At 51.0% G+C, this 23,813-nt stretch overlaps 1 protein-coding gene across 5 annotated transcripts in view; it reads left to right on the top strand.

Annotated features, from left to right (window-relative positions):
* Ctbp2 (C-terminal binding protein 2) overlaps nt 1-23,813 on the top strand; it is a 107,023-nt gene that overhangs the window by 76,837 nt on the left and 6,373 nt on the right. For 3 of the 5 annotated variants that reach the window (XM_010621201.2, XM_010621209.2, XM_010621191.3), the window contains 6 exons: nt 13,645-13,799; nt 14,030-14,174; nt 17,884-18,090; nt 22,104-22,318; nt 22,946-23,076; nt 23,539-23,666. In XM_010621201.2, the coding sequence (XP_010619503.1) occupies nt 13,645-13,799; nt 14,030-14,174; nt 17,884-18,090; nt 22,104-22,318; nt 22,946-23,076; nt 23,539-23,666 (981 nt within the window). Of the gene's footprint in view, nt 1-6,990; nt 7,012-11,332; nt 11,530-13,644; nt 13,800-14,029; nt 14,175-17,883; nt 18,091-22,103; nt 22,319-22,945; nt 23,077-23,538; nt 23,667-23,813 lie in introns of those variants that run through there. The other 2 variants (XM_010621229.3, XM_010621219.2) reach the window with 2 other exon arrangements.

Raw genomic sequence — 23,813 nt, forward strand, 5'->3', positions numbered from 1 at the left:
TTTTTTTTTTTTTTTGTCTATTTTGCACTGCTTTCTAACAAAAACATTCACTGTTATTTGGGTATGGGGTGAGGAATATTACATAAGCTGTTTGGAGTGTGGTTGTTAACACACTGTTTTGCAAACCTGAGGATATTGGTTTTTATTTTATTTGCATGGCAGTGAACCAACACCAAGGAAGACTCCAGTCGGAAGTCTGACAGCAAATAAATTCCCTGTCCAAATGATCTGTCCTGTAGCAGCAGCTGTCATCCTCATTCCTTTCCACACATTCCATGTGGCATTATAGTCCTTCTCTGTCAGTGCCAGGGTCAGGGGCTTGGCTTCATGGTTCTAGGCTGTATGGAAGGTTTTTAGAGTCTAGCTAGATTTGGATTTGTTGCAGGCACAGAGGTCTAGATGGTGTGTCTGGAGGCATTGCCCCTGACAGAGTTGCTAAGCCCCAGAGAGGGTAATTTTGCATTTGAGGAAAGCACCCAGACCTGAGGCCATGCCAAACAGCTTACCTCACCCTCCGAGCCAGGAGTTGCCAATTTCTCAAATCTTAATCCAGCTGTGTTTCTCCTCTGGGTCTCAACCAGCTTGAGTACATCTTTGTTTTAGTTTTACTGAACTCCTGTGTTTCCACACAATTTGGAGGGACCAGGAATGCCTAGGCTGCCAGCTCTTTCCGCACTTCTGGAGACATGACGTTGGAATATTTACAGTGGAACTGCTTGGGAGAATTTTTGTTTCTGTCCAATTTTATTTTTTTTCCATGCTCTGAATACTGTAACATTTGCTTCATCTTGGTTAGTTTTGTGCATATAAGTGATAGGCTTCCATTTGCCAATCTCTTCCAGCCCACTCACCTAGTCTGTTAAGAGCATCAAGGCAAGGCTGGCAGATGTGCAGGATTAACGGGTCTCTGGTCAGAGGAGTGCCACCTACTGGGTCTGTTCTCCCTCCTTCACTGACCTGGACAACTGTATCAGGAACCACAGGGCCTTCCAGCAGGGCCTATGACATGTTGTCACCTGTGGCCAAGGGTTTGCCGTTGCCTGATATTTCATGTCCCTGATGCCCAAGGGAGCATCATGTAAAAGGCTAGTGCTGCAATCCCTTCGTGTGTGTTTTCCCAGACTACCCACTCTTGCTGCGATGTCTCCATTTTCTTCCAGCCATTTTTCTTGCTGCAATTGGACTGATGAAGCGTTTATGAGACTCTCATCTAGTTGGTATGGTCACTGCCAGTGGCCCTTCAGAATGGAGGAGCCCCTCAGCTTTTCATGTAGGGACTATTGCATGGGAGCTGACAGTAATCTCTCTGCTAGAGTTGGTCACGTGCATGCTGTTGTTTGTTGGGGCAGTAAAATGAAGGCGCTGGATCCCAGCACCATGGTGTGAACTCTAGGTCTAGCAGGAGAAATGGTCTGCAGTAGAAAACTTCAGTCCCATCAAAATGAGAAGAGCAGTTGTTCCCATTAGATCTAAACTCCCCCTAACCCTACCCACCCCACCTGCAGTCATTGCTCTGATGGCCTTTGCTTTCTTTGAGGCACTCTCTGTACATTGTGATATGTGCTGGGGCAGATAGAGCAGGGACAGAAGGCTCACTGTCCGGGAGGGACAGCGTGATACTTAGACTCAAGGGATCCTGGTGATGGCTATTGGGTTGTGTAAGAAGGAGGATAGTGACAGGCCTGAGGAGTGTGTTGGGTTATCTGCACTTTTGTCACCATGGCTGTCAAAAGAGGGAGGAGCTGAAGCTGTCTTCCAGGCTTGCAGAAGTACAGACATCAGAGGAAGAAGAAATCACTCAACAGTGAGGTCATTAGACCTCCTTAGCCTTGGCCAGTGCTGGGCCTGCTTTGAAAATTGAGCTTTCATCACTTATTGTACCCTGAGCTTTTGGCCTTGTAGTAAGGCTAGACTCCTTGCAGTGGCCTCTTCTGACCCTTGGTTGTGGACATATACCCAGCGTGAGCCAATCCCAGATTGTAGGACAGTGGGCAGGCCAGGCTTCCTGGAGCAGACCCTCTTGCTGTCCTGCTTAGACACAAGGGCTGCTCTGCTAGGCCTAAATCTTGTTAAGCCTTAATGGCCAGTACTCTGGGAGGCCAAAGCAGGAGGATCGCAGGTACAAGCCTAGCCTGGGTAAAGATCCTATCAAAGAGGGCGGGGGAAAACAAAAAGAGCTGACAGTGTAGCTCAGTACAAAGGTTCTGGGTTCAATCCCCACTACCTTTAAAAAAAAAAGTCCTTAATGAGCCTTTTGCAAAAGTGGGTATCTGGGGATGTCCAAAGCTCAACTGGCCTTTCGTGCTATCCCTGATTGCTCAGACCCCTTTGCAGTGGCATGTGTCTGGCTGGGATTGCACCAGGAGTCATGTGGCATCTGGCATCAGCCAATGGGGTTCATGCTACAGCTCCTCTGTCCCCCGTGGGACACTTTTAAAAGAGAAAAGAACTTACCTTTTCTGCCTCACATGATATAGGGCCCAGCAGGCAGGTAATAGGTTCAGTTCTTGCTGTGGTATTTTTTGTTTATTTGTTTGTTTGTTTTGCTGGTTTTTTAAAGGAATTCATCTGTGTTTTCACAGGAGTAGCCAAATTGTTGCCAAGGACCTAGCCACCTCTGCCAGTGCTTCTGACACTAGACCCACTAAAGGTGACTGTCATGAACCTGATGTGCCTGCTGGAGAGGACCCCACGTACAGGCTTATCTAACTACCCTGCAGGAAGCGGCCCATAGGGGCAACTGTGGTTGCTAAATAACAGTTTGACACTGTAGTGCTTCTCCCTTCCCCTACAGGCCTGCAGGGATTATTGCCTCCCACAAATCTTTAAAAGCAGTTGCAATCTTGTCCACATTGCAGGTCAGATTTCCCTGGTGGACTTTTGCACAGCCTGAGCAGAATCATCTCCCTGTACCTGTGGCTCTTAGGCTACAGAAGGGGAAGCCAGCAGACCCCAAACCACGTAGCCTTCCAGTGCCTTTCGGAGGGGCCTCTTACTCTTCAGTGTCCATTGTCCACACCAGTGCTCCCTGAGTTCACTCTGCTGCATCAGCCTTGGGGCTTGAGGGTCTTTTGTGGGTCACTGGCCTCACTGGCGTTTGGTGTGAGGTACAGTTTACGTGTGTCCTCTGCCTTTCTGTGGTTGTCTTTTCACTTTCTTGATAGTGGCTTTGAGCATAAAAGTTTTCATAAGGTCCTACTTATTTTGTTTACTGGGCTTTTGATTTCACATCTGAGAAACCATTGCTTAATCTAAGGCCCTAAAGAGTGACTTCATGTCTTCCTCTGAGTTCTGTAGCTAGGCTCTGCTTTTGAGATCTTCGATCCAAATCATATTGAGCTCTGCAGATGGCCCATGATCCAGTCCCATCCTGTTGCACCAGGCATTCTAATCCCAGAGCCATTGCTTGGGGGTGGGGTGGGGCTAAGTGCTAGATGAAGTGAGCCAGCCTGGCCCCTAGCTACAACCTCACACTAGAATTTTTACCTTTGGCAACTAACCGTCTGTGGAAAAGAGGTGGACTTTTTTTCCTAAGTGAGAAAGCCAGTGTGTATTAACAGGGAAGCTTTTTAGGTGTTTGGAGCCAATTTCTTCTCCCCAAGAGCATATAAGGCAGAATTCTAAAGCTTTTTCACAGATACCTTGCCGATGCGTGGGAAATTATTTTGTAGTTTTGTGGAAGAGGAATATGCTTATAATCCACCCCTTCTGTCCCTTCATTGGCCGTGTAGAGCCTAAGGTAATTAAAGGCCCTGCTGTGTGCCTCTCTCTCTCCCAGGCTGCATCACACACAGGACTTCAGAATGTTTCCCACATTCAAGAATAACCTGGGCACCATTCCCTTTGTTTCCTGCCACAGGTGCCCCACCATCTTGATCAGCCAGAGTAGAGTAGAGTGGGTAACAGATGTGTTCATCTAATTGCTAGAGAACATAGGGTAAAAGCCACCAACCCATCCCCATCGAGATGGTGGGCAGCTCTGAGGACCTGCTTTCCTTGGAGTAGAGAAGAGATCACCTGTGAAAGTGAACTAGGCGGGCTGTGTGGGGAAGAATCCTGTGCTGAGTTGATAGAGAAAATCAGTTCTGTGCTAGGCTGTGACAGGGAGGAGGTCTCAAAATGCTGGACTGATAGCACAGCAAGGTTGCTGGGCAACACCAGACGCCACATTGCCCCTTTCCCTGGGCTGGGTGGGGCATGTAATCCAGCCTTGAGGAATTCTAGGGCCTGATCAGAGTAATATTGTTGATTACTGTTAACAAATAATGCTAGGGCTGGAGATTTAGCTCAGTGGTTCCGGCGCCTGCTTCGCAAGCTCAAGGGCCTGAGTTCGATCCCCGGTACCAAACAAAACAAAACAAATAATGCTAATAGGAGTACTCTGTCATTTCCCCTTATAAATGAAAAAAAAAAAAAAAAATCTGTGGCCCAGAGAGATTAACTCCCTGCTCTAGGTCACACACAGGGCTGGAACTTCAAGCCACTGTGTCTGGTGGCTGTGACATGGTGAACTGTGCTTTGGGACAGTGAAGGGAAGTCGATAATGTGTAAGGTTAGCAAACACACCAGCTTCTCGGCCTGGAAGCTGGAAGCTGAAATCCATGACAGACAAGAGTCCTGAGCTGCCCAGAAACTCACTTTGCCCTCTGTGACATCATCCCTACACTGTGGGCTTTGTCCATGGCTTAGCTCAGGACACACGTGTGCTCCGTGGGCCCCTCCTGGATGCTTAACTGTCCACATCTGGTGTCCTTGGGGCCATACTTGGACCTGAACATCACACTTCTGTCTCACAGAGCTGGGAGATTAGTTCTTCCAGTGTTGAACAGGCAACATTGTCCTTAGGATTAAATGCAACGCAGAATATCCTTTAGGCCTCAGAGGAACTAAACAGCTATGGGGTACGGCTTTAATACACAGAAGGTCAGAACTCAACAGATGGAGAAATAAGTTCAAAAACAGGTGACCCTGGATAATAGGGCCAGAATATGGAGCATTTCTAGCAGATCTGTGTACAAGGACAGGAGTGAATTTTGTGAGCTACCTAGTACCAAAAGTAAAACAGAAAACAAAGCACTTAGAATGTTCATGTTATGCATGTGATAGGACCAGTAAGCCTATTGCTAAGGAGGAGACTTACCTGAGCGATCGGAGTTAACTGCCTCAGTGTCAGCCCTGAGCTTGCAATTTGCTTAAGTCTTGTTGCACCCCTGTCTCGCACCTTCCCAATTTCAAGTAGCTGATTTGGGACAGCAGCCTGCATGTCATCTAATTTTTGTTAGGGCCTCATTCTAAAGGAAGCTTCTAGGCTCTCGTGTGCAGTTTGGGGCTGGCTAGGGCAAGATTGCTCCGGACCTGGTGCCCGTCTTCCAGGTTGGCTGTTCTCAGAGGAGTGCTGACAGGGAGGAGAGCTCTGCCTGGACAGTTGAACTTGTGGCCAGCTTCCAGGCCCGGCATTGGTACTGCTTAAGGCCAGCCTCTCAACCCACTGGCCTTCCCTGCTGAGGACTTTTCTGTTAGGTGCTTTTGTATATGAAGGAGTCAACTGACTCAGTGGTGGATTCCAGTGTTTTCCTGTAAACCGGGCTTTGAGCCTGGAACACTAGAAGTCCTCAGGTTTTAAGGAAAATAACAGAAGAAAGGAGCAGAAAGTTGATGACTGACTGGTGGCTGTGCTCTGAAAAGTTGGCTTCCTGGGGCCCAGGGCCCTGAACTGCTTTTGGCCACTGGCCAGTCCTGCTAGATAGTGAGCCTGTGAAGGGATCCTAAAGAATTGCCTCTTTTAGATTTGAGCACCACATGAAAGCCAGAGTGTGCTGAAACCATGGGGCTTCTTCACTCTCATCCTGGACCTGGTAGCTGCTGAAGCTAAAGGGTGGCAATATTTTGTTTTTATGGGCAATTGGTCCTGGTGATGAGTGACTAAAAGAGCTCTTCTGGGCCCTTTGGAGAGGCATGTCTATTCTTTAGGGTATCAGTCTGATTCCAGGGGGCATCCAACAACTTGAGAGAGTGGCCCAGAAGGGCCTGTGGCACAGGCAGCCATGCTCTCCAAACCGAAGCAACTGTGTCCGCCCCAAGGGCCTTGTCAGTGGGGAGCTGCTGTGGTGGGAGCTTTCACATCTGCCCAGCCTGCCCTGTGCCTGGAACATCTAGGGCAACCACCCTCCTGGTTGCTGCTGCTTCCTGTCCTTAGGGGAGAAAGAGCCATTTAAGGTAACCAAGGGAGCAGGCATGTGATCAGATCTTTCCCCTTTGTCCCCAGAACATGTGATGTCTCTGGTCCCTTCAGATCCCTACAGAATCCCATCCACTCTGGGTGTGCCAGTGACACACGTACAACCAGCCTCTGCAGAGTTCCCTGCATCCCTCTTTTCCTTTAGTCGTCCTCTCATTTTGCTTTTCTGGGGCATTCTTGCTGGGTTGTTGTAGGCACGTTTTTAGCATTTAAGATCGACTCCCACCACACCTGGCAACACCCAGGGGAGGGAGGCGCAGTCCTGAGCTCTTTCATGAAAACGCCTGGCTCCAGGAAGGAGTGCTGGGGCCAACCTGGACTTCATCGGTCTCCTGCTGGAGGCATCCAGCAGCACCTGAGCTACATAGCTTCCTGGATCCCTGTCACAGTAAGAGCAGGTGCAGGAGACCTGGGAGCCTGGTCCAGTGAGTGAGCAGGACTGACCCTGGCATGTTGCCCCGTGGTATTGTAGAATCTTTACTCAAAAAGTGAGTTCGCTGAGATCCTTACAGCGAGGTTGACTGGAGGCCCCTTTCTGTCTTCAAGGTACATGCTTTTTTAGGCTTTGTTTTTGACAAAGTCTCAAAGTTCATCTCTTCAACAGAGGCTTGGAATTGCAGCCACGTGGAGGAAGTGCATGTGGCAGACATGGGCAGTGACCGCTGGAAATCTTAGGCTTGGCAGGTGATTCTGAGGTCATGGTGGCAACAGGAGACCAAGCATTCCTCTTGCAGGAGCCCCCTGGAGCTATTCACAGGAAGAGAACTCAGCAGGTGTGTTCCTGCCAGAAGGCAGATGATGGGTCCCTGGCTCTGTGCTCAAGTTCTTGATCACCCACCCCTCCACAGACCTGAACCTCACCTAGGTCTTGGTACAAGGAGCAGCACAGTTGCTCAGGGGAAGGCCTTAGGTACAGGGAAGGAGGTGTCCTAGGGCCACGTCCAACAGTGTGCCAGGTACAGCTGAGTCACTGTTGTGAAGGAGGCAGGTGCAATACAAGCGGCCTAGTGTGCAGACTACCTCTGTTCTGTTCCTGGATCCCCACCCTTCTCAGCAGGGTAGGGGGACGGCCCAGAGTGCTTCAGGGGTCATGGCTCTGCCCCAGGAGTGCCCCACATTGCCTGGGTGCACGCTGTTCCTGTGATGTGTCAACATTGACCTTCATGCTCCTTTGCCCATTACAAGAGGACTTAAGCTCTTTCAGGCATGGCATGCACATTTCAGCTGGCCTTGCGGGGTGGCCCTTGAGCATTGAGTCTACGAGAGCCTTGGGATTCATTAGTGATGTCTGCTATGGGTGCAGAAATAGAAAAATGCGAGTGCTTGCTCTGTATGGTATGAAGAGGCTGTCACAGGCAGGGCAAAGCCTTGGAGGTGTCAGATGGACTTGAAGGGGAGGGAACTGGGTATTTAGGCTTTCTGCTCCTGGGGACCACATGTCTCCGTTACTGGGTCTCCAAACAACAAACCGCCCTGGGCTTTCATCCCAGACTACCCCAGAGGCTTGGTGAGTTACAGATACGGTGCTGGGAAAGCTACCTGAAAACAACACAGAGAGAATTCATTTGGCAAATTAAACGGCAGGTGACAATATAGAAACAAACCAGACTTCCAATGTCAGTGGCATTTCTCATCTTCAAATAGTGCCAAACTTAGCCACACAATCCTATCCTGATCACTGCCTTAAGGCTGCTCTGGTGTTCCCTATGAGTGACACACCTGTTAGTTGCCATAGCCCACCCTCCATGCAGCCGCTGCGGCTCCTGGTGCTATCATTGCTCACTTTCCATAACCTTGCTGTTGTTTACACCTCTGGTATGGCAGTTTAGAACAATTTATACACGGTAGTTAGACATTAGACAAGGGAGGAGACGCTTCTTACCTTGACTAGATGAGCCTTGCATGGACCTCTAGCCCACAGTTCTGTGCAGCACTGACTGCTAGACCAGTTCGATCCCAAGTCTCAGTTGTGGACTCTTGGTCCCTCACCCAGCCTGGTCCCAGTCTGACAGACCTTCAGGTCCGCCTCCAAAATATCAGACTCCGCCGTGGTCTGGGTCTGGCCTTCTAGAAATGGGGGTGCCATGCCTGACCAAGGAAGGTCGAGTTACTGGATGGCAGGAGCAGTCCACATTTAAGGGCAGCTTTTCTTAGGGTGGTGGGATGACATAATGAGCCCTCCTAATGGGTTTGTGTGATATAATCAGGGTTACCCTACATATGGGAGGGTCCAGATGTCCTGTGGCTGTCTCCTCTCTCCACCATGATCATCTGTACCTGAGGCTGGAGCCACACCTCTCAGGCCACCTGGGAGGGCTCATCTGGTAAAGCATTTACTTGTGGGTTTGCCTTCTGCCTGGATACATAGCACTCTGTGAACAGTGCATTTTGTCTCAGGATCTCTGGAAGGACAAGAAGGTGCTTTTTCCAGAGCCAGCAGTCAGGACAGCTGGGTGCCATCATCTAGAGAATTCCTCTAGCCTCCTCCAGCCCACCCACAAGGCCCCATTCTGTAAGCTGGAAGGAACTGTCCTCCTGAGTGATCCCAACCCCACCAATAGAGGGGGTCTTGGGACAGCTTCTGGCCTTGTGCAGTTGCAGCCCTGCCAGGAGTAAGGGGTGAATAGCACAAGTGGGTCTTTCTGCACATCTGACTATCACCCTGACCAGCCAAGGACTAATGGTTTGGCCAGTGCAGTCAAATACATCCATGAAATGTGGTCAGCTGTAGAAAGGAGACAATGCCAGCCTCTGTCTGCAGAGTCAGACATTGTATTTAGTCTACTTTTCGTTGCTATACGTGAAGTAGCTGAGGCAGCTAAAGAAAGGGTGCTGATGTAGCTCATACTTTGGGAGGCTGCACATTCACAGTTGGGCAGTGCCAATAGTCCAGCCTCTGTGAAGGCCCTGATGAAAGGTGGCATCCTGGTGGGAGCTGACAGGCAAGAGCGGGTGACAGCGTTGTAGAACAGGAAGCCAAAGGAGTGGTGGGGTCATGGTCACTGTCCTGACAGCCCTCTGGGAGAACTAACTGGGGTCCCATGAAGAGGTACGGTAATCCCTCTCCCTCCAGCCCGTGCCCTCAGGACCTCTCACTGACTGCCACACCTGAGCACTGCTACACTGGGGACCAAATGCCCACTATGTGACTCCATAGGTAAATGCTCAGACCACATCCAGACCACAGCAGATGTGAACATCAAAGCTACGTTGCTTAGAGGTAAATCTTTGAGATTCTTGAAATCCCAAAAACAACAAAATCATGGCCCAGAGCAGTTTGAGTCTTAATCTGCAAACAACAGAAACCAATTTAAGGCGTGTCTTAAAAATGAGTTATTTCTTGAGTTTAACTCAGTGTCCAGGCAGCCTAGAAAGTGGCTCTCAGAGATGCCACCGAACAGCTTTGTATATGGGAGGATGAACCTGGTTACTTCTTGATGTGATGCTCAGAGGACCATGTTCTGTTTGTCCTGCATGGGTCCCAAATTGGACTACCCCTGCCAGCCTGTTGACCTGTGTGTGCTGAGGGCCAGGCCTGCAGCTCCCCCAAATGAGACCTGGTGCTGCTTTCCCACTGTGGCAACACCAAGTTGGGTGCCAGAATACTGCCAGCGTCCTTCCTGGTGGACCCCCTTCCTTGCGATCTGTGAGCCCTTTGGACTTGGCCTTGCCTGGCTGCCTGGTCACTGTGAACCAAATGCCAGCAGTGTGGCCTGCTGTTATTTCTGTTTTCTCCTGACTTTCACTCATTCAACATTTATGAGCAGCTTCTGCTCTAAGCAACACCAGGCCCAGGGACAGATAGCAGCCTGGCCTCGAGCTGTGTCACTCTGCATCCCCAACACACAAGCACAGCCTCTGTAGTGTAGGGGCAAGCCTGGAACCAGCCAGTAATTGAAACCAGGGGAGTTGGCTGCACTTTCTGCCCTGCAGAGTTCATCCTGGGCAAGCTCTCAGCGCTAAGTCCTGAAAATGGACAGGGCGAGGCAATCAGTGGAAAGGCTGAATAGTTTTGCGCAGACGGGCACTGGACCTTGTTCTCCTTGAGGCAGATGTTTCCCACAATGTGGAACAGGATGGGGCGACCTCACTGAAGCGCGCTGCAGTATGCAGCCACTCTCAGTACCATCTGGAAACAGGAATAATAATATCACCAAGTCCTTGTCAGTCTTTGTTCCTGGAGAAGCCTTCAGCAGTGTCTACTAATTGGGAGCCACAGCAGTTTGTCCTGAACATTGGTTCTTAGAGAATAGTCATGAAACATTGTACCCTGGGCTTTCTACCCCCAAACTTTGCTCTCTGTAGAGGAGACAGACTTGGCAGTGAGGGTCCTGAATGCTCATCCCACTTCCCGGAGTCCCCTTGGTGCTCAGTGTCCATCTCAGTATGTTTGAGCCTTGCTCTGTAATGTGTCCATTGTAGTCGTGTGGTAAAAATGGTTTGATTTGTCATAGTTGTTGAAAGGCATGTGAGGAAAGATGGGAGCTCTGTCTCCATCTCATCAGGAGCTGATCATAGAAGATCCGATCTCCCGGCCTCTGGCAAAACTGGGGACAGGAGTTAGGAAGGACTAAATTTAACTCTGGATTTGGCAGCGTGCATGAACATGACCCTCCCGGGCTTGGCCACTGACAGCTGGCCTCAGCAGTGGCTCTTGGGGTGGTCGGGGTGTCAGGCCTTGCAGTGTACAGGACAGGCCCCAGGGTCATTTTCACCTGCCCACCGCACCTTTCCTCTCTCCCCACAGGTATCTGACCCCAGATCATGGGACTATGTCCCTACACTCTTCCTTGTCCTCTGTGGCCCCCTTAGAGCTGGTCCTCAGCAGCCGTGTGCCAGGCCTGTGGTGTCTTACAAGACATAGAAGTCTCTCACCCCTAACCATCTCAGTATCCTTCTCCAAAGGTCTCTACAATATTGGACCCGAGCCTCTGCCAAGTGTCCGGCCTTTTGCCAGTGAACCTGAGGGTCTCTGGACCAGTGTCAGCTGAGGGGGACAACAAAGAATGGGTTTCACCAAAGAGAAAGGCGACCAAAGTCAGGGAGGGAGCTGATTGCTAGGCAACCTGGAGTTTGTTTCCCTGGTAACAGATTCATGCACTGACGCTGTGGATGGACATCTTGTGGCGGTGGCTCTCAGCCTTTCATAGGCATCAGATGTCCCCAGATTCCTGCCGTGTACCTGGCCTTGTTCTCTTACGTGGTTACTTCTTAAGTAATCACCTGAGCTTCTTGTTGTAATGCACTTCTTGATGAACCATCCTGCCTGCACCCCTAAGAAGTCAAATCAGGTATTCTGCACCATGCAGGCCCACTTGGTTTGGTACTGGCAATGTTTCAACCCAGACCCCTTTTAGGAATTAGCCTCTTCACAACTTTCCTAGAAAAAAAGAGCAAAGTAGCCAGACATATGCTGCTGGTGCACGCCTGTAATCTCAGCACTCGGGAGGTTGAGGCAGGAGGATCACTGTGAGTTCGAGACCAGCCTGGGCTACATAGTGAGTTCAAGGTCAGTGTCAACTATATAGAGAGACCCTATCTTGGAAAAAAAAAACAACAACAACAAGAAAAAAAGAGCAAAGCAGGAGTCTGTGCCTCCTCTTCCTTATCTCTCAAGGGAACACTGTTGCTATAGCCAATACCCTTGTGTGAGTTTAATTCTTCATTGCTATGTGGTGTGGGGTTAGAGGGGGCTCTCCAGAGGTCTGGTCTCAAGACATCAGGCCGTTGGCCCCTGAAGTATCTTTTCCCTATCATTGTGACCCAAACCTACCGAGGACGAGGAGGGAACATGGAAGGCAATGTGTAGCCTCGTGGGACCAACCTGTCAGGTGAACAGAATGGAGCCAAAGTCTTGCCTGCTGTCCAGCAAACCACAGCCTTTTGGCCTCATTCAATCAGTGTCAACTACTTAGAGAGACCCTATCTTGGAAAAAAAAAACAACAACAACAAGAAAAAAAGAGCAAAGCAGGAGTCTGTGCCTCCTCTTCCTTATCTCTCAAGGGAACACTGTTGCTATAGCCAATACCCTTGTGTGAGTTTAATTCTTCATTGCTATGTGGTGTGGGGTTAGAGGGGGCTCTCCAGAGGTCTGGTCTCAAGACATCAGGCCGTTGGCCCCTGAAGTATCTTTTCCCTATCATTGTGACCCAAACCTACCGAGGACGAGGAGGGAACATGGAAGGCAATGTGTAGCCTCGTGGGACCAACCTGTCAGGTGAACAGAATGGAGCCAAAGTCTTGCCTGCTGTCCAGCAAACCACAGCCTTTTGGCCTCTTCCTTGCCTATCCTGAGTCAGGCCTGTGCCCTTCTCTTCTGCCTCCCGCAGTGACATCCCTGCCTGCTGCAGGAAGCTGAGCAGCACAGCCAGCCGGAGGTCCTTGAGCAGTTTCTGCTCACACCCCTTCCTCGGCCCACCTTTCCTCATCCCAGCGCCGCTGCCAAGCTAAGGCTCTGCCTATTTCTGCCAGCAGCTTTTCTAAGTCCCCCCGGAGCAAGACACCTTCACGTGTCCCTTCTAGTTTCATTCCGTGTCCTGTCATGCTTATTTTGAGGAGCAGCTGGTGGTGGTGCCGGTGGGGCGGCACAAACAAAGCTCCGTCTTCCTCGTGGGTGGCCTGGGGAGGCCTCATACTGTCCCTGTTGGGTGTCGCTCCAAACCAACCTGTTCCTCAGTCCCACGTGGCAGTGCAGTCAGCTCCTCAGTGTTTTTCATGGCTCCTCAAGGCCCATTTCCACTCCCACCCCACAGACCGAGCAGACAGAACTGTTCTTTGTCGAGCAGCTCACATGCGCTGCACAGATACTCCCTCAGTGTCCAGGGTGAGCTGAGCTGGCCACAGAGCCGGTCTAGGCACCTTTCCTACTGCGAACTCTGAAGTGGGGGCTGCCCACATGGCTCAAGGGTTTATGTAGTGAGAGAGTAAGAAACTTAGCTGAGGCTAGGTGGAAACTCTGTCTGATGAGACAGAGAGCTTGGCTTGTATCTTTAGCACCTTTATTTATAGTGTAGACAAGGAAACGGAAAGGGGATGTTTGATTGGAACAAGGAGAATGTGTAGGGTCTGTAGGAGACAATGTTTGATGTTGTTTGGTGAACGGGTGAGAAGGGAGCTAGGCTATCTTTCGGCCAGGCCTTTTGTTCCACCACGCCCTCCGCCCGGGGAGGCCGCTTAGTCCTGGCCGTAGTGATCTATAGCATGTCACTCCTAACAGGTAAGTCCTGCAAAGCAGCCCCATGGGTGGGTGGAGAGGAACTGGGGATTTTTCATGACCTTCCTTGGCTTGGCCACTGACAGCTGGCCTCAGCGGCGGCTCTTGGGGTGGTCGGGGTGTTAGCCTTCCTTGTAGCCTGAGGAGGGGTCATATTGACCTGCCCACCGCCCCTCTCCCCTCTCCCCACAGGTATCCGACCCCAGATCATGAACGGCCCCCTGCACCCCCGCCCCCTGGTGGCGCTGTTGGATGGCAGAGACTGCACTGTGGAGATGCCCATCCTGAAGGACCTGGCCACTGTGGCCTTCTGTGACGCACAGTCCACACAGGAGATCCACGAAAAGGTGGGTGCACCCAGGCCAGTGGCATTACAAGCATATATAGTACAACACTTGTCCCCTCTGCAGTGCCCAACGAAGCCTCCCCAACATCCCTCCCCCATTATGTCACCCCATGTCTCCTGCAAGTGATGTTCCTAACAAAGTCCTCTGTTCTTGGGCTCAGGGTTGTGGTGACAGCGGGGGCGGGGTGCACAGGGTGGGGCCTCTCACCTGTGCTCTGCCTCCCCGTGTAGGTGTTAAACGAGGCCGTGGGTGCCATGATGTACCACACCATCACCCTCACCAGGGAGGACCTGGAGAAGTTCAAGGCCCTGAGAGTGATCGTGCGGATCGGCAGCGGTTATGACAATGTGGACATAAAGGCTGCTGGCGAGCTTGGTGAGTGTGTGGTCGTTGCTGCATAGGCTGGGAAAAGGGAAGAAGGGACAGAACATCTGCGCGCTGTGGGAAGGTGGCCTCTGAGGGCATCTTTGAAGGACCGTAGTCAGGGAGCGCAGTCTGTCCTCAGAGCTCACAGCAGTCACAGCCTGTAAGGACCTGGAAGAAGCCAGTGGACTCTTTCTCATGGAGTGGAGGGTGTGGGTGTCCACACGTCACCCTCATCTCCTTCCATTTGGCGGGGGCGGACTCCCATTTAAGGTTCATTCAGCCGTGGGATGGAGCCCTCTTCCACAGGCTGCTGTCCATGAAAGATTCTGGAGTTTGTCCTCTGGGAGAACGGCCCTGGCAGTCATGACCTGGGTCAGCACCAAAGCAGACAGAGCACTGCCCGGCGCCCCTGCTCTGCCTGAGCGAGTGGGGATTTCCAGGGAAAGCAAGAGATAGCAGGTAGAAACACACACAAAGGCAAGGCTCCTTCCTGCTTCTCGCACCTGCAAGGCACATGGGCCTCTCAGTCCCACATCCCACATGGGCTTGGTGTGCACTATTTGCAGAGAGGTACAGAATAACTCAGCATTGACCCTTGAGAAAGGGCCAGGAAGGTCACAATACTCGCTGTGCCTTGTGAGCATGGAAGAGCCCCAGATTCCTGAGACGGCTGATCTTGTGGGCCCGCCTGCAGGCTCTTTCCTGCCTCATGCAGAAGGCCTTGGTTCTCCAGGGATGGCAGGTGGGTGGGCTGCCTCCTCACAGAGGCCTGGTACTGTGCCTGAGCTGGAATACTAGAAATTTGTGCTGGTTCTGCCTGTCGCCCGAGAATACCGCCTGCCATGTTTGTGCCCAAAGTATGCAGCGGGCTCTGGCTTTCATACGCAGTCTGAGCCTGGGTTTGTATGTGGGTGCGGGGTGTCTCTTTTGGTTTTTGGACCCCCGCTGGCATCCAGGGCAGCAGCTCATGCTTGACCAACAAGGTGAGTGCTCGTGGTAGGAGCAGGGCACTGGGTGCTACACCCTGGTGGAGTCCTGCTGGGGTCCATGGTGTTAGGGGTCTGGACGTGTTGGAGGGGCTGCTCCACCCCTCAAATCATCCTTGGCAAGTGGCTCAGGAAAAGGACAAAGGGTCCCATCAGATTCAGGCTCCCTCCCGGAACCTGGGAAGTGGCAGCTTCACGTGTCCCCCACGTTCGGGAAGCTGTGCGCTCTTCACCTCCTCCTGGCGCCCAGCACCATTGGTCTCCAGCTGCGTCCTCCCTGTGAGCCGCTCTTCATTGCAGCAGTCTCCGATGCATGGGGCTCTCCAGAAATGAGTTCAGTATAAACGAAAGTTTTCCATTTCCTCGTTCCTGGCACAAGCAAGGAGATTTATGTTTAAAAACAAGTATATTTTTTGTGATCTTCATAGAGCTGAAAATCCCAGGATGAACAGTGGAGAACAGGACTCTCGAGTCCACTGCCCTCACACACCTCTTGTTTCTCCAGCACGTCTGGCCCTCACAGCACAGCCTGGCCACGTGCCAGCGCCACATTTGTGCAAGGTGTGAACATGACAGCCTCTTTCATAAGACCAGAATTTCCAGGGAGAAATGGAAGGTTCTCAGGGATGAAACCTTCCTTATGTCCAGTTGCTGACAAGCTGAGAGCAGACAGGCTTTGTCTGTAAAAGAACCTCAATATCCAATACACCCTACACCCCTGAGGAAGGCCAAAGTGGGGGTCTGGGGGCTGCAGCTTTGAAAAGCACAACAGGGATGGACCAGTGGCCTTCTCACTGATGAATCCCAGGCCGCTCTCTGATAAGGGAGCTGCTTGAGAGACTTCTGCTGGGACTTGTGACTGGCAGTTTTCAATTGTGTGGCCTGGAAAAGGAAAATGAGCCCTCTGTCCAAACATCTTTGGTCTCCAATGCATTTCCCAGGTCGTTCTGTGAGCAGATGCCTCATATAGTAAGGCTGGAGAACAAGAGATAGCTGCAGGCACAACCTTTTCCCACAAGGAGTTTCTTAATGTACTGGGAAAGCAGGGCCCCATGTGTCATAGGAGACTGCTCTGGCCTTGTGTAAAGTTTTCAGCCCTGGAAAATGAAAGGCAACACTAACAGCAGGAGCAGGCTCAGAAAACCCCCTGTTGGCCCCGTTGCAGCAAATACAGTACCTGGAACAGGTAGAACAGCTCTACAAGTTCCTCCCCAAGAAGCAGGGGAAGGAGCCAGGTGTCGTGGCGCATGGCACTCGAGAGGCTGAGGTAGGAGGATCGCTGCAAGTTCAAGGCCAGCCTGAATCCCATGGCAACTTCAAAACCATCCTGAACCTACATAGTGAGACACAGTCTCAAAAAAACTCAAAATAAACAAAGCAGAGGAAGTCAGAAACCTCAAGGCCTTTGCTGTGCCTACCATTCCGTCAAGCTCCTTTATCTGTTTTGTTTTGTTTTGTAGTGGGGATAGAACTCGGGGCCTTGGTGCTTGCAATGCAGGTGGCGGAACCACTGAGCTAAATCCCCGCCCCCTTTTAATGTGTTTTTCATCTCTGTTATTTGGGCCTCTTATGGAGACAGGCTTCCCCAGTCCTTGAGCTCGGGGAGGCTGGCAGCCTTCCTTTATGGGCATTAGAATCGTACTTCATACGGCCTTTGAAGGTTACTAGGGTGTTGTAACCTTCCCCTTCCCGGAACACAGTTGCAAGCCTATGCTGTTACCTGACAAAGATGCTACCACAAGGTAGGCAGGCTGGTTCTTCTCCCTGTCGCCACTGACACCAGCTCCCACCCACATTTGGTCCCACTAGTGTGGAGGTTCCCAGGCCTGGGCTTTTCCCCTCCCAACAGGCCCTGGAGCAGAGGAGCTTAATCACCAAATTCTGTTGTGAAGACTAAGTAGGCCAGCCGGTCTCAGTCTCCCTCTCTGCACCCACCCTCAGGTGCCTTTTACATGCGTGACCTGTAGGCTCTTCACAAGCATCAGTTTCATCTCCCAGGGGCACACAGCCCTGGGGCCAGCTGGGTCAAGGCAGAATCCACTCCGCCATTCTCTGCCAGTCCTTTCACCGAGCTTTAGCCAGTGACTTGTCCCAGATAACAAAGGTTTCTTAAACCCCTGTCCTGTGACCAGGTCTGAAATGCTGGGTTGTCTTTTTCAAATGATCTGGGCCCGTGTCCTGTAAGAATATTGACACACACACACACGCCCTGACTTGTGGGAATATGGTCAGCCTCCTCCCCAGCCACAAAGGAGGTCCCTTGGCCCAATGGAACCCTCACCACCCAGGTAAGCGGATTGGGCTGCTCACAGTAGTGCACTCTGAGATGCCTGGTCTTCTAGGCCCTGCTGGCACCCCAAGTCCTGCCAGGGTGAAGGTCTGGTGCCTGCTGGCTTTTTGTTTCTCCAAGTCCTTGCAAATTCAGTGCAGGCCTGAGAGGAAGCTGCCTGGGTCCACGCTCAAAGCACTGCGAGATGAGCTGGTTCCGAGAGCCTCCTTGGAGATGGATGTGTGCTGAGAATCCTGGGCCTCCTGACCACTCGCCCAAACCCTTTGCCTTCTAGGCAGTGGAGCAGGCCTCTTTGGTCACAAAACCACATACTGGCTAAACAGGCTAAACTCTGCCTCTGCCCACCCCCATGCCTGCAGCCCCTGCCCGCGCTGGATGCCCTGGGACTTCCTGCAGAATCTGAGCGCTTCTCATCTCGGTACTGTGCTCTTGTCCTTTTCAGGGATCGCTGTGTGCAACATCCCATCCGCAGCCGTGGAAGAGACAGCCGATTCCACCATCTGCCACATTCTCAATCTGTACCGACGGAACACATGGCTGTACCAGGCCCTGCGGGAAGGGACGAGGGTACAGAGTGTGGAACAGATTCGAGAGGTGGCCTCAGGAGCAGCCCGGATCCGCGGGGAGACACTGGGCCTCATCGGCTTTGGTATGTGCCCTTGGCCCGGCCCCAGCCCACAGCCCTGGCCTTCGCTAGAGGAGCCAGGGAGGGCCTATTTCTCAGAATTCCACACTACTGTGTGTGAGTCAGAGATAGTTGCCCTGGGCAAGGCAGGGCTAGTGCGTGCTGCCCAGGTGCATAAAGTAGGAGGTCAGAAAAGCACATCTGAAACTCACCCAGGGTGAATCCGAGCCAGTTCCAGAAAGGACATGCAGGGGTCACGCAGTAGGTTGGCATCATCTGCAGTGGGGCTGAGTGACTGCCCAGGCCCTGGCAAGGCTGAAGTCTCACCTGAAGGCCCTTGGTCCAGGCTGATGTGACAGTGGGGTGCACTGAAGGATTCAAGCCAGAGGGTGGCACATTCAGGCCATCGGCTTGGAAAGCTCCCCCGAGTGCAGCCGGAAATGAGCTTCCTGGATCTAGCTATTGTCATGGAGCTGCCCGCCAGAGGCCGTGGGAGGAACTGCACTGGAGCTGTAGGAAGGAAACCTCGGAATGGGTGCGGGGTGTGTGGCAGGAAGCCACTGAGTGCCGTGACGGTTGGTCACTGGGTTCAAGTAGGAGTCCTCACCCCCAGCTCACTCCCCTCCATGTTGTCATCTGCTTCTTAACAGCTTTTTATAACCTTTAGGAAACTCCATGAATTCCTTGTTTCAGTTTTCTGATGTGCATATAAGGAATGGGGGATACACAGTCACTGCCTCTTTACGCTCCAAGGAGGGGAGAAGCACATGGGCCAGGTAGTTAAATTGGGAAGAATTCACTCAGCCTTTACCTCAGACCTGCATCTTTCCAGATAAGTGTTTAAGGGTCAGGAGTTGGGTGATAGCCGGTGTCCCCTTGCCCCTTCTTGGGACTGAGGGTCAATGAACGGGGCCGTGTGCGCGTACCTTTCCACGAGGCTGTAGGTGCCTAGTTGCTCGGGAGACCACACTTGGGAAGCTGCTTTTTTTCCTTTAGCAGAACATTTATTGGCACAGTTTTGGATATGCATACTGATGACATTCATCGTACATGATCTATCCTGCCTCTTCTTTCCCCCTCCCCCTCCCATCAGGCCCTTCTCCCTTCCTATGTACAAAAGCTTTGTTTCCATTTTTCCCTTCTATTTTAACTTTTCCTTGTTCCTTCCTTCCTTTCTCCTTTCTCCCTCCTTGTTCCCCTTCACATTTGAACATTTTCTTCCCATTTCCCAACATCTATTATATATTTTAGTCTATTTCCACTTTCAAGTTCTCACACCAGAGAAACTGTGGTATTTAAAATCTGTGTGTCCTTTTTTATTTCACTTAAGAGTATGGTCTCAGTGTGCATCCATTTAGCTAGAAATGTCTGGTGCTCTTCCTTCTTTGTGGCAGAGTCGTACTCCATTGTTTGCAAAAAACTACATCTTTATTCATTTGTCAGCTGAAGTGCATCTAGGCTGTTTCCAAGATAAATTATTACAAACTGTAATGCTGTAAAAGACCCAATTCAAAAATGAGAAGCTGTTTTTAACTTTGCACCTCAAGTTTTTGTTAAAGTATCAATCTGAAATACTTTAATTTTTACTTCGGAGTAACTGAAATTAGGGAAAACTCTCCCAGCTCATCTCCCTTTTCTCCACTGCTGGGGATTATACCCAGGGCCTTGGCATGGTAGGGAAGGACTTTACCACTGAGCTGTACCCTCAGGCGCAAAAAGCTGTTCTTTAAAGCCATTTTACTGGCCCTCATCATGTGTTTGAGAAATGCAGGTTCAGGCTGTGCATGTGTCACAGCACCCTCTGCTGCTGCCCTGTTGGGCTTTTCTCAGAACTTTATCCATCTTAGCCCCCTCTGTGCCTGGGGTGGGTGTGAGCAGCCCTGCCAAGTGATGGGCCTCACGGCAGAGCTCTCTATGCAGGGGCCGATGCCTGCATCACTCTGGCTGTCCCTGGCTGCACCTTTTTTCCAGCTTCAGAGGCCATCTCAGTGGACCGAGGGTAGCCCGCTTCTTCACACTTGCTTCCTCTGGCCTTCAGGTGTACTAGTGCTGCAGTCTTCCTGGGTCCGGTGCAGATCATCATCGTCTCTCCTTAGTCTTCTAGAAGCATAGTGGTAGGACAGGAAGAGGCACCAGCATAGGGTGCCCTGTAAGCACCAGAGCCACCTTGTTAGGGGTTAAAAGCCTGCATTCTTTTCAGGCTGTGCAGAGAAGCAGCAGCTGAACCTGGAGCGTTGGCAAGAGGCTGCTGAGCCCAGCTCAGGCAGCGCGCCACAGGGGAGGACTGGCCTGGCGGTGGGCTATTTCTCCGCCAGAGGGCTTCCTAAAGGGACAGAAGAGAAAGGCAACAATAGTACTGATGCTTTTAAAACAATTCTCAGATACTTGGATTCTTTTCTGCAAGACTAGTTTCATATTACGTTTTCAGTCACAATATCTCATGGTAAAGTAGAAGATAGTGAAAAGGTGGGGACTTGAAAAAACCCCACTGAGAATAAATACTCTGCCCCCTTCACACTCGTTAGTACTGACTTTTTCCCTGTGGGCCACTTCTCCACCTGCCCGCAGTGCCCTGGATCTGCAGAGAGGGAGTCAGAGTCGTAGGTCCAAGTCAGCTGGAGTCAGAAGGGTAGCTGAGGACCTGAGCATGGGTGAAGGAGACATTAACCTATGGGGTGTGGGATCTCGGCAGCCACATCTTGAGTCCCTCATCCCGTGTTTCACATACAGTGGGTACCTTGTTCACAAACCTAATTCTTTTCATGATTCTGGTTGTAAACCAAGTTAGACAAGAACTGACTCAAATTGAATGGTTGTCTACTAATGTGATACTTTTTTTTTCTTCTTCTTCTATTTTTCTGGTGCCGGGGATTGAACTCAGGTCCTTGCTCTTGCACGGCAGGTGGTAGAACCACTGAGCTAAATCCCCAGCCCTCAAGACAGATCTAGCCTAGCTGTTGCCACGCTTGCCTGTTCTCTCCCACTGTCCAGTCTTGCCGGTTCCCTTGCCCCAGCACCGGAGATGTGGCTGTCGTTCCGGGTCTGCTGCAGCCATGCGGAGGCATTGAGAGGGATGACATGATGGGCAGTGACCCACTGATTACACAATGCAGCCGTTCCTCTTGGTCAGAACAGCCTCGTTAAACCTTTTCCTCCAGACCATGGCATTGTTTCAGTTTTGCTGGATTAGATCAAGCTATCAATGTGGGGGGCCGCTTATCAGCAAGCTGCCCCTCAAACACCAACTTCCTGTCTGAAAACATATGTCTCCCCTTTTTCCTTTATCCCTGTCTGCACATTTGAACAAAGGTTTTGGAAAAGGATTCGGCTTTTGAGTTTCTGAAGTGAGCTCCCCAGCAAGCATTACTCAACCATTTTGTTTTCAAGCTGAAAACTGCTCTGGAAAGCAGAAGTGTCATCATGTGGATGCGTGCAAATAGTGGCCACTGGGAAGTCCTTCTTGTCCTGTTAAATGACGCGCGCTATAACTTGTAGGATCTCAGGCTGCATGCTGGAGCGTGGCATGGGAGCAAAGGTGTCTGCCCTGCCTGTCAGCCAGACTGATTTCACACAACCAGTATGTGCTCAGGCTGGCAAACCGTGGTCACTTTGGAACAATGCACTGCCTGCGAGAGGCAAACCCAGTGGTGATTGGGTCAGAGAACATTTTCAGATATTGACAGTAATAAAGCAGTGGTGCTCATTTTGAGGGCCTAGGGATGTGAGTGTACTGGTGATGGTTACAGCTGGGGAGGGGTACATGAGGCTTATTAGAACATTCTGAGTATTCGCTTGAAAATGTCCCTGAGTTTAAAAACAAAAAATCCCTCTATAGTAAATATAAGCACGCACTGTGGTCCCCACCTAGGACACCTGTGCCTGGTTTGGCATACGACCTGGGGTCGGCGTTACTGGCCTTCGACGCCACTATACCTGGGCAAGTTTCTGTCAGCAGCTGCCAGCAGGGTGGGGCAGGTAGTGGCAACACACAGCACCTGCAGGCGCCTCACTCACCTAGACATTCTGTCTCTGCACAGGTCGCACAGGGCAGGCGGTTGCTGTTCGAGCCAAGGCCTTTGGATTCAGCGTCATATTTTATGACCCCTACTTGCAGGATGGCATAGAGCGATCCCTGGGCGTGCAGAGGGTCTACACCCTACAGGATTTGCTGTATCAGAGCGACTGTGTCTCCTTGCACTGCAATCTCAATGAACATAACCACCACCTCATCAATGACTTTACTATAAAGCAGGTAATTTGAAAATACATGTCCTCAAACCCTGTAACAGTGATGGTGAATCTTTTAGAGACCAAATGCCTAAACTGAAACCCCAAACCCACTTATTGCAGAGTGCCAACACTGCCCCCCATGTGTGCTGTTAGACAATGCTTAGCTGTTGGGCCATCTTGGCTCACGTGCCAACAGAGGGCTCTGCATGCCTGCTGTGGCATGTGTGTCCCATAGGTTTGTCACCACTGCCCTTAGAAGCATTCTTCTAAAGATAGCACCTGCAGTGGTCACAAGGAGGATGAGAAATGGTTCATGGATACAGTAGAGAGCACCAAAGAGTCCCTGGAACAAATCAGTTACCGAAAGGAGGAGGCAGGCGTGAAACACCCAGGACCCAGCAGGTTCCCATCCTTTAGCCAGTCATGCTTCAGGCAGGCAGGCCTGGCCTCCAAGAGCAAACATCAGATGACAGCTATAGCTACGACCTTCCCACCTCCCCTTGCAGGTATCACCAAAACTTCTGTCCCCTCTGCCAAACATACTACAGACCAACAGAATTCCTAGTTTGTAGCTTTGCTCTTTTAAGCCTTGGTTCCAGAGTCTTTTCCTGCAGCAGCGTGATATAACTTCTCCTCTTTCCTCTCACAGATGAGGCAAGGGGCATTCCTAGTGAATGCAGCCCGCGGTGGCTTGGTGGACGAGAAAGCCTTGGCCCAGGCCCTCAAAGAAGGCAGGATACGAGGGGCAGCGCTTGATGTGCATGAATCTGAACCCTTTAGGTATGTGTGTGGCTCAGCCCTACCAGCTTGTAGGGCCCATATCTATACCTAACCTTTGAACTTGTGGCGTTCTCCAGAAAAAAACCCTGGCTAGGATTCTGGAGATGATGTCTAAAGACTGCAGTTTCTCTTTAATTATAAAGAAATGAGAAGGTCCCCATGATCATCAGAAAACCGAAAGGCAGAAACGTCTTGATGGTAGTTTTCATCTGTAGGTTACTTATATACCCTAGAATCATAGTTCTTGTTAGAGGAAGGCAACCTTCAGTAGAATTGACTTCCTGTCTGACCCATGTGTTTTTAGTCTGTTTGTTCTAAAATGCCTAATCCTTATGAAGTCCGACACAGAATGCCCCCTTACATCTACGTAGCTATTATTCAGATAGCCAAGAGTTCCCTTTTTGAGTAGTGCAGCAGTTGTGTTAATTTCTTCCCATTTACTGAATATTTCCATTTACCCAGCTTTGCTCAGGGTCCATTGAAAGACGCACCAAATCTCATCTGTACTCCCCACACAGCCTGGTACAGTGAACAAGCATCCCTGGAGATGAGGGAGGCAGCTGCCACTGAGATCCGCCGAGCAATCACAGGTGAGCCCCTCTGTTCCCCCAGCCCAGCTGTAACCTGGCTGCCTCAAAGGAAGCATCAGCCTCACAGTAGAACTACTTCTATCTCTGCTTGGTTATACCAGTAACCAGCCGTACAAGTAGTTTAAGAGGAGCTGGACTCAACATATT

Source organism: Fukomys damarensis, unplaced genomic scaffold (genome assembly GCF_012274545.1).
Source record: "Fukomys damarensis isolate Sample0158 unplaced genomic scaffold, DMR_v1.0_HiC HiC_scaffold_8, whole genome shotgun sequence".
NCBI classification, from domain to species: Eukaryota; Metazoa; Chordata; class Mammalia; order Rodentia; family Bathyergidae; genus Fukomys; species Fukomys damarensis.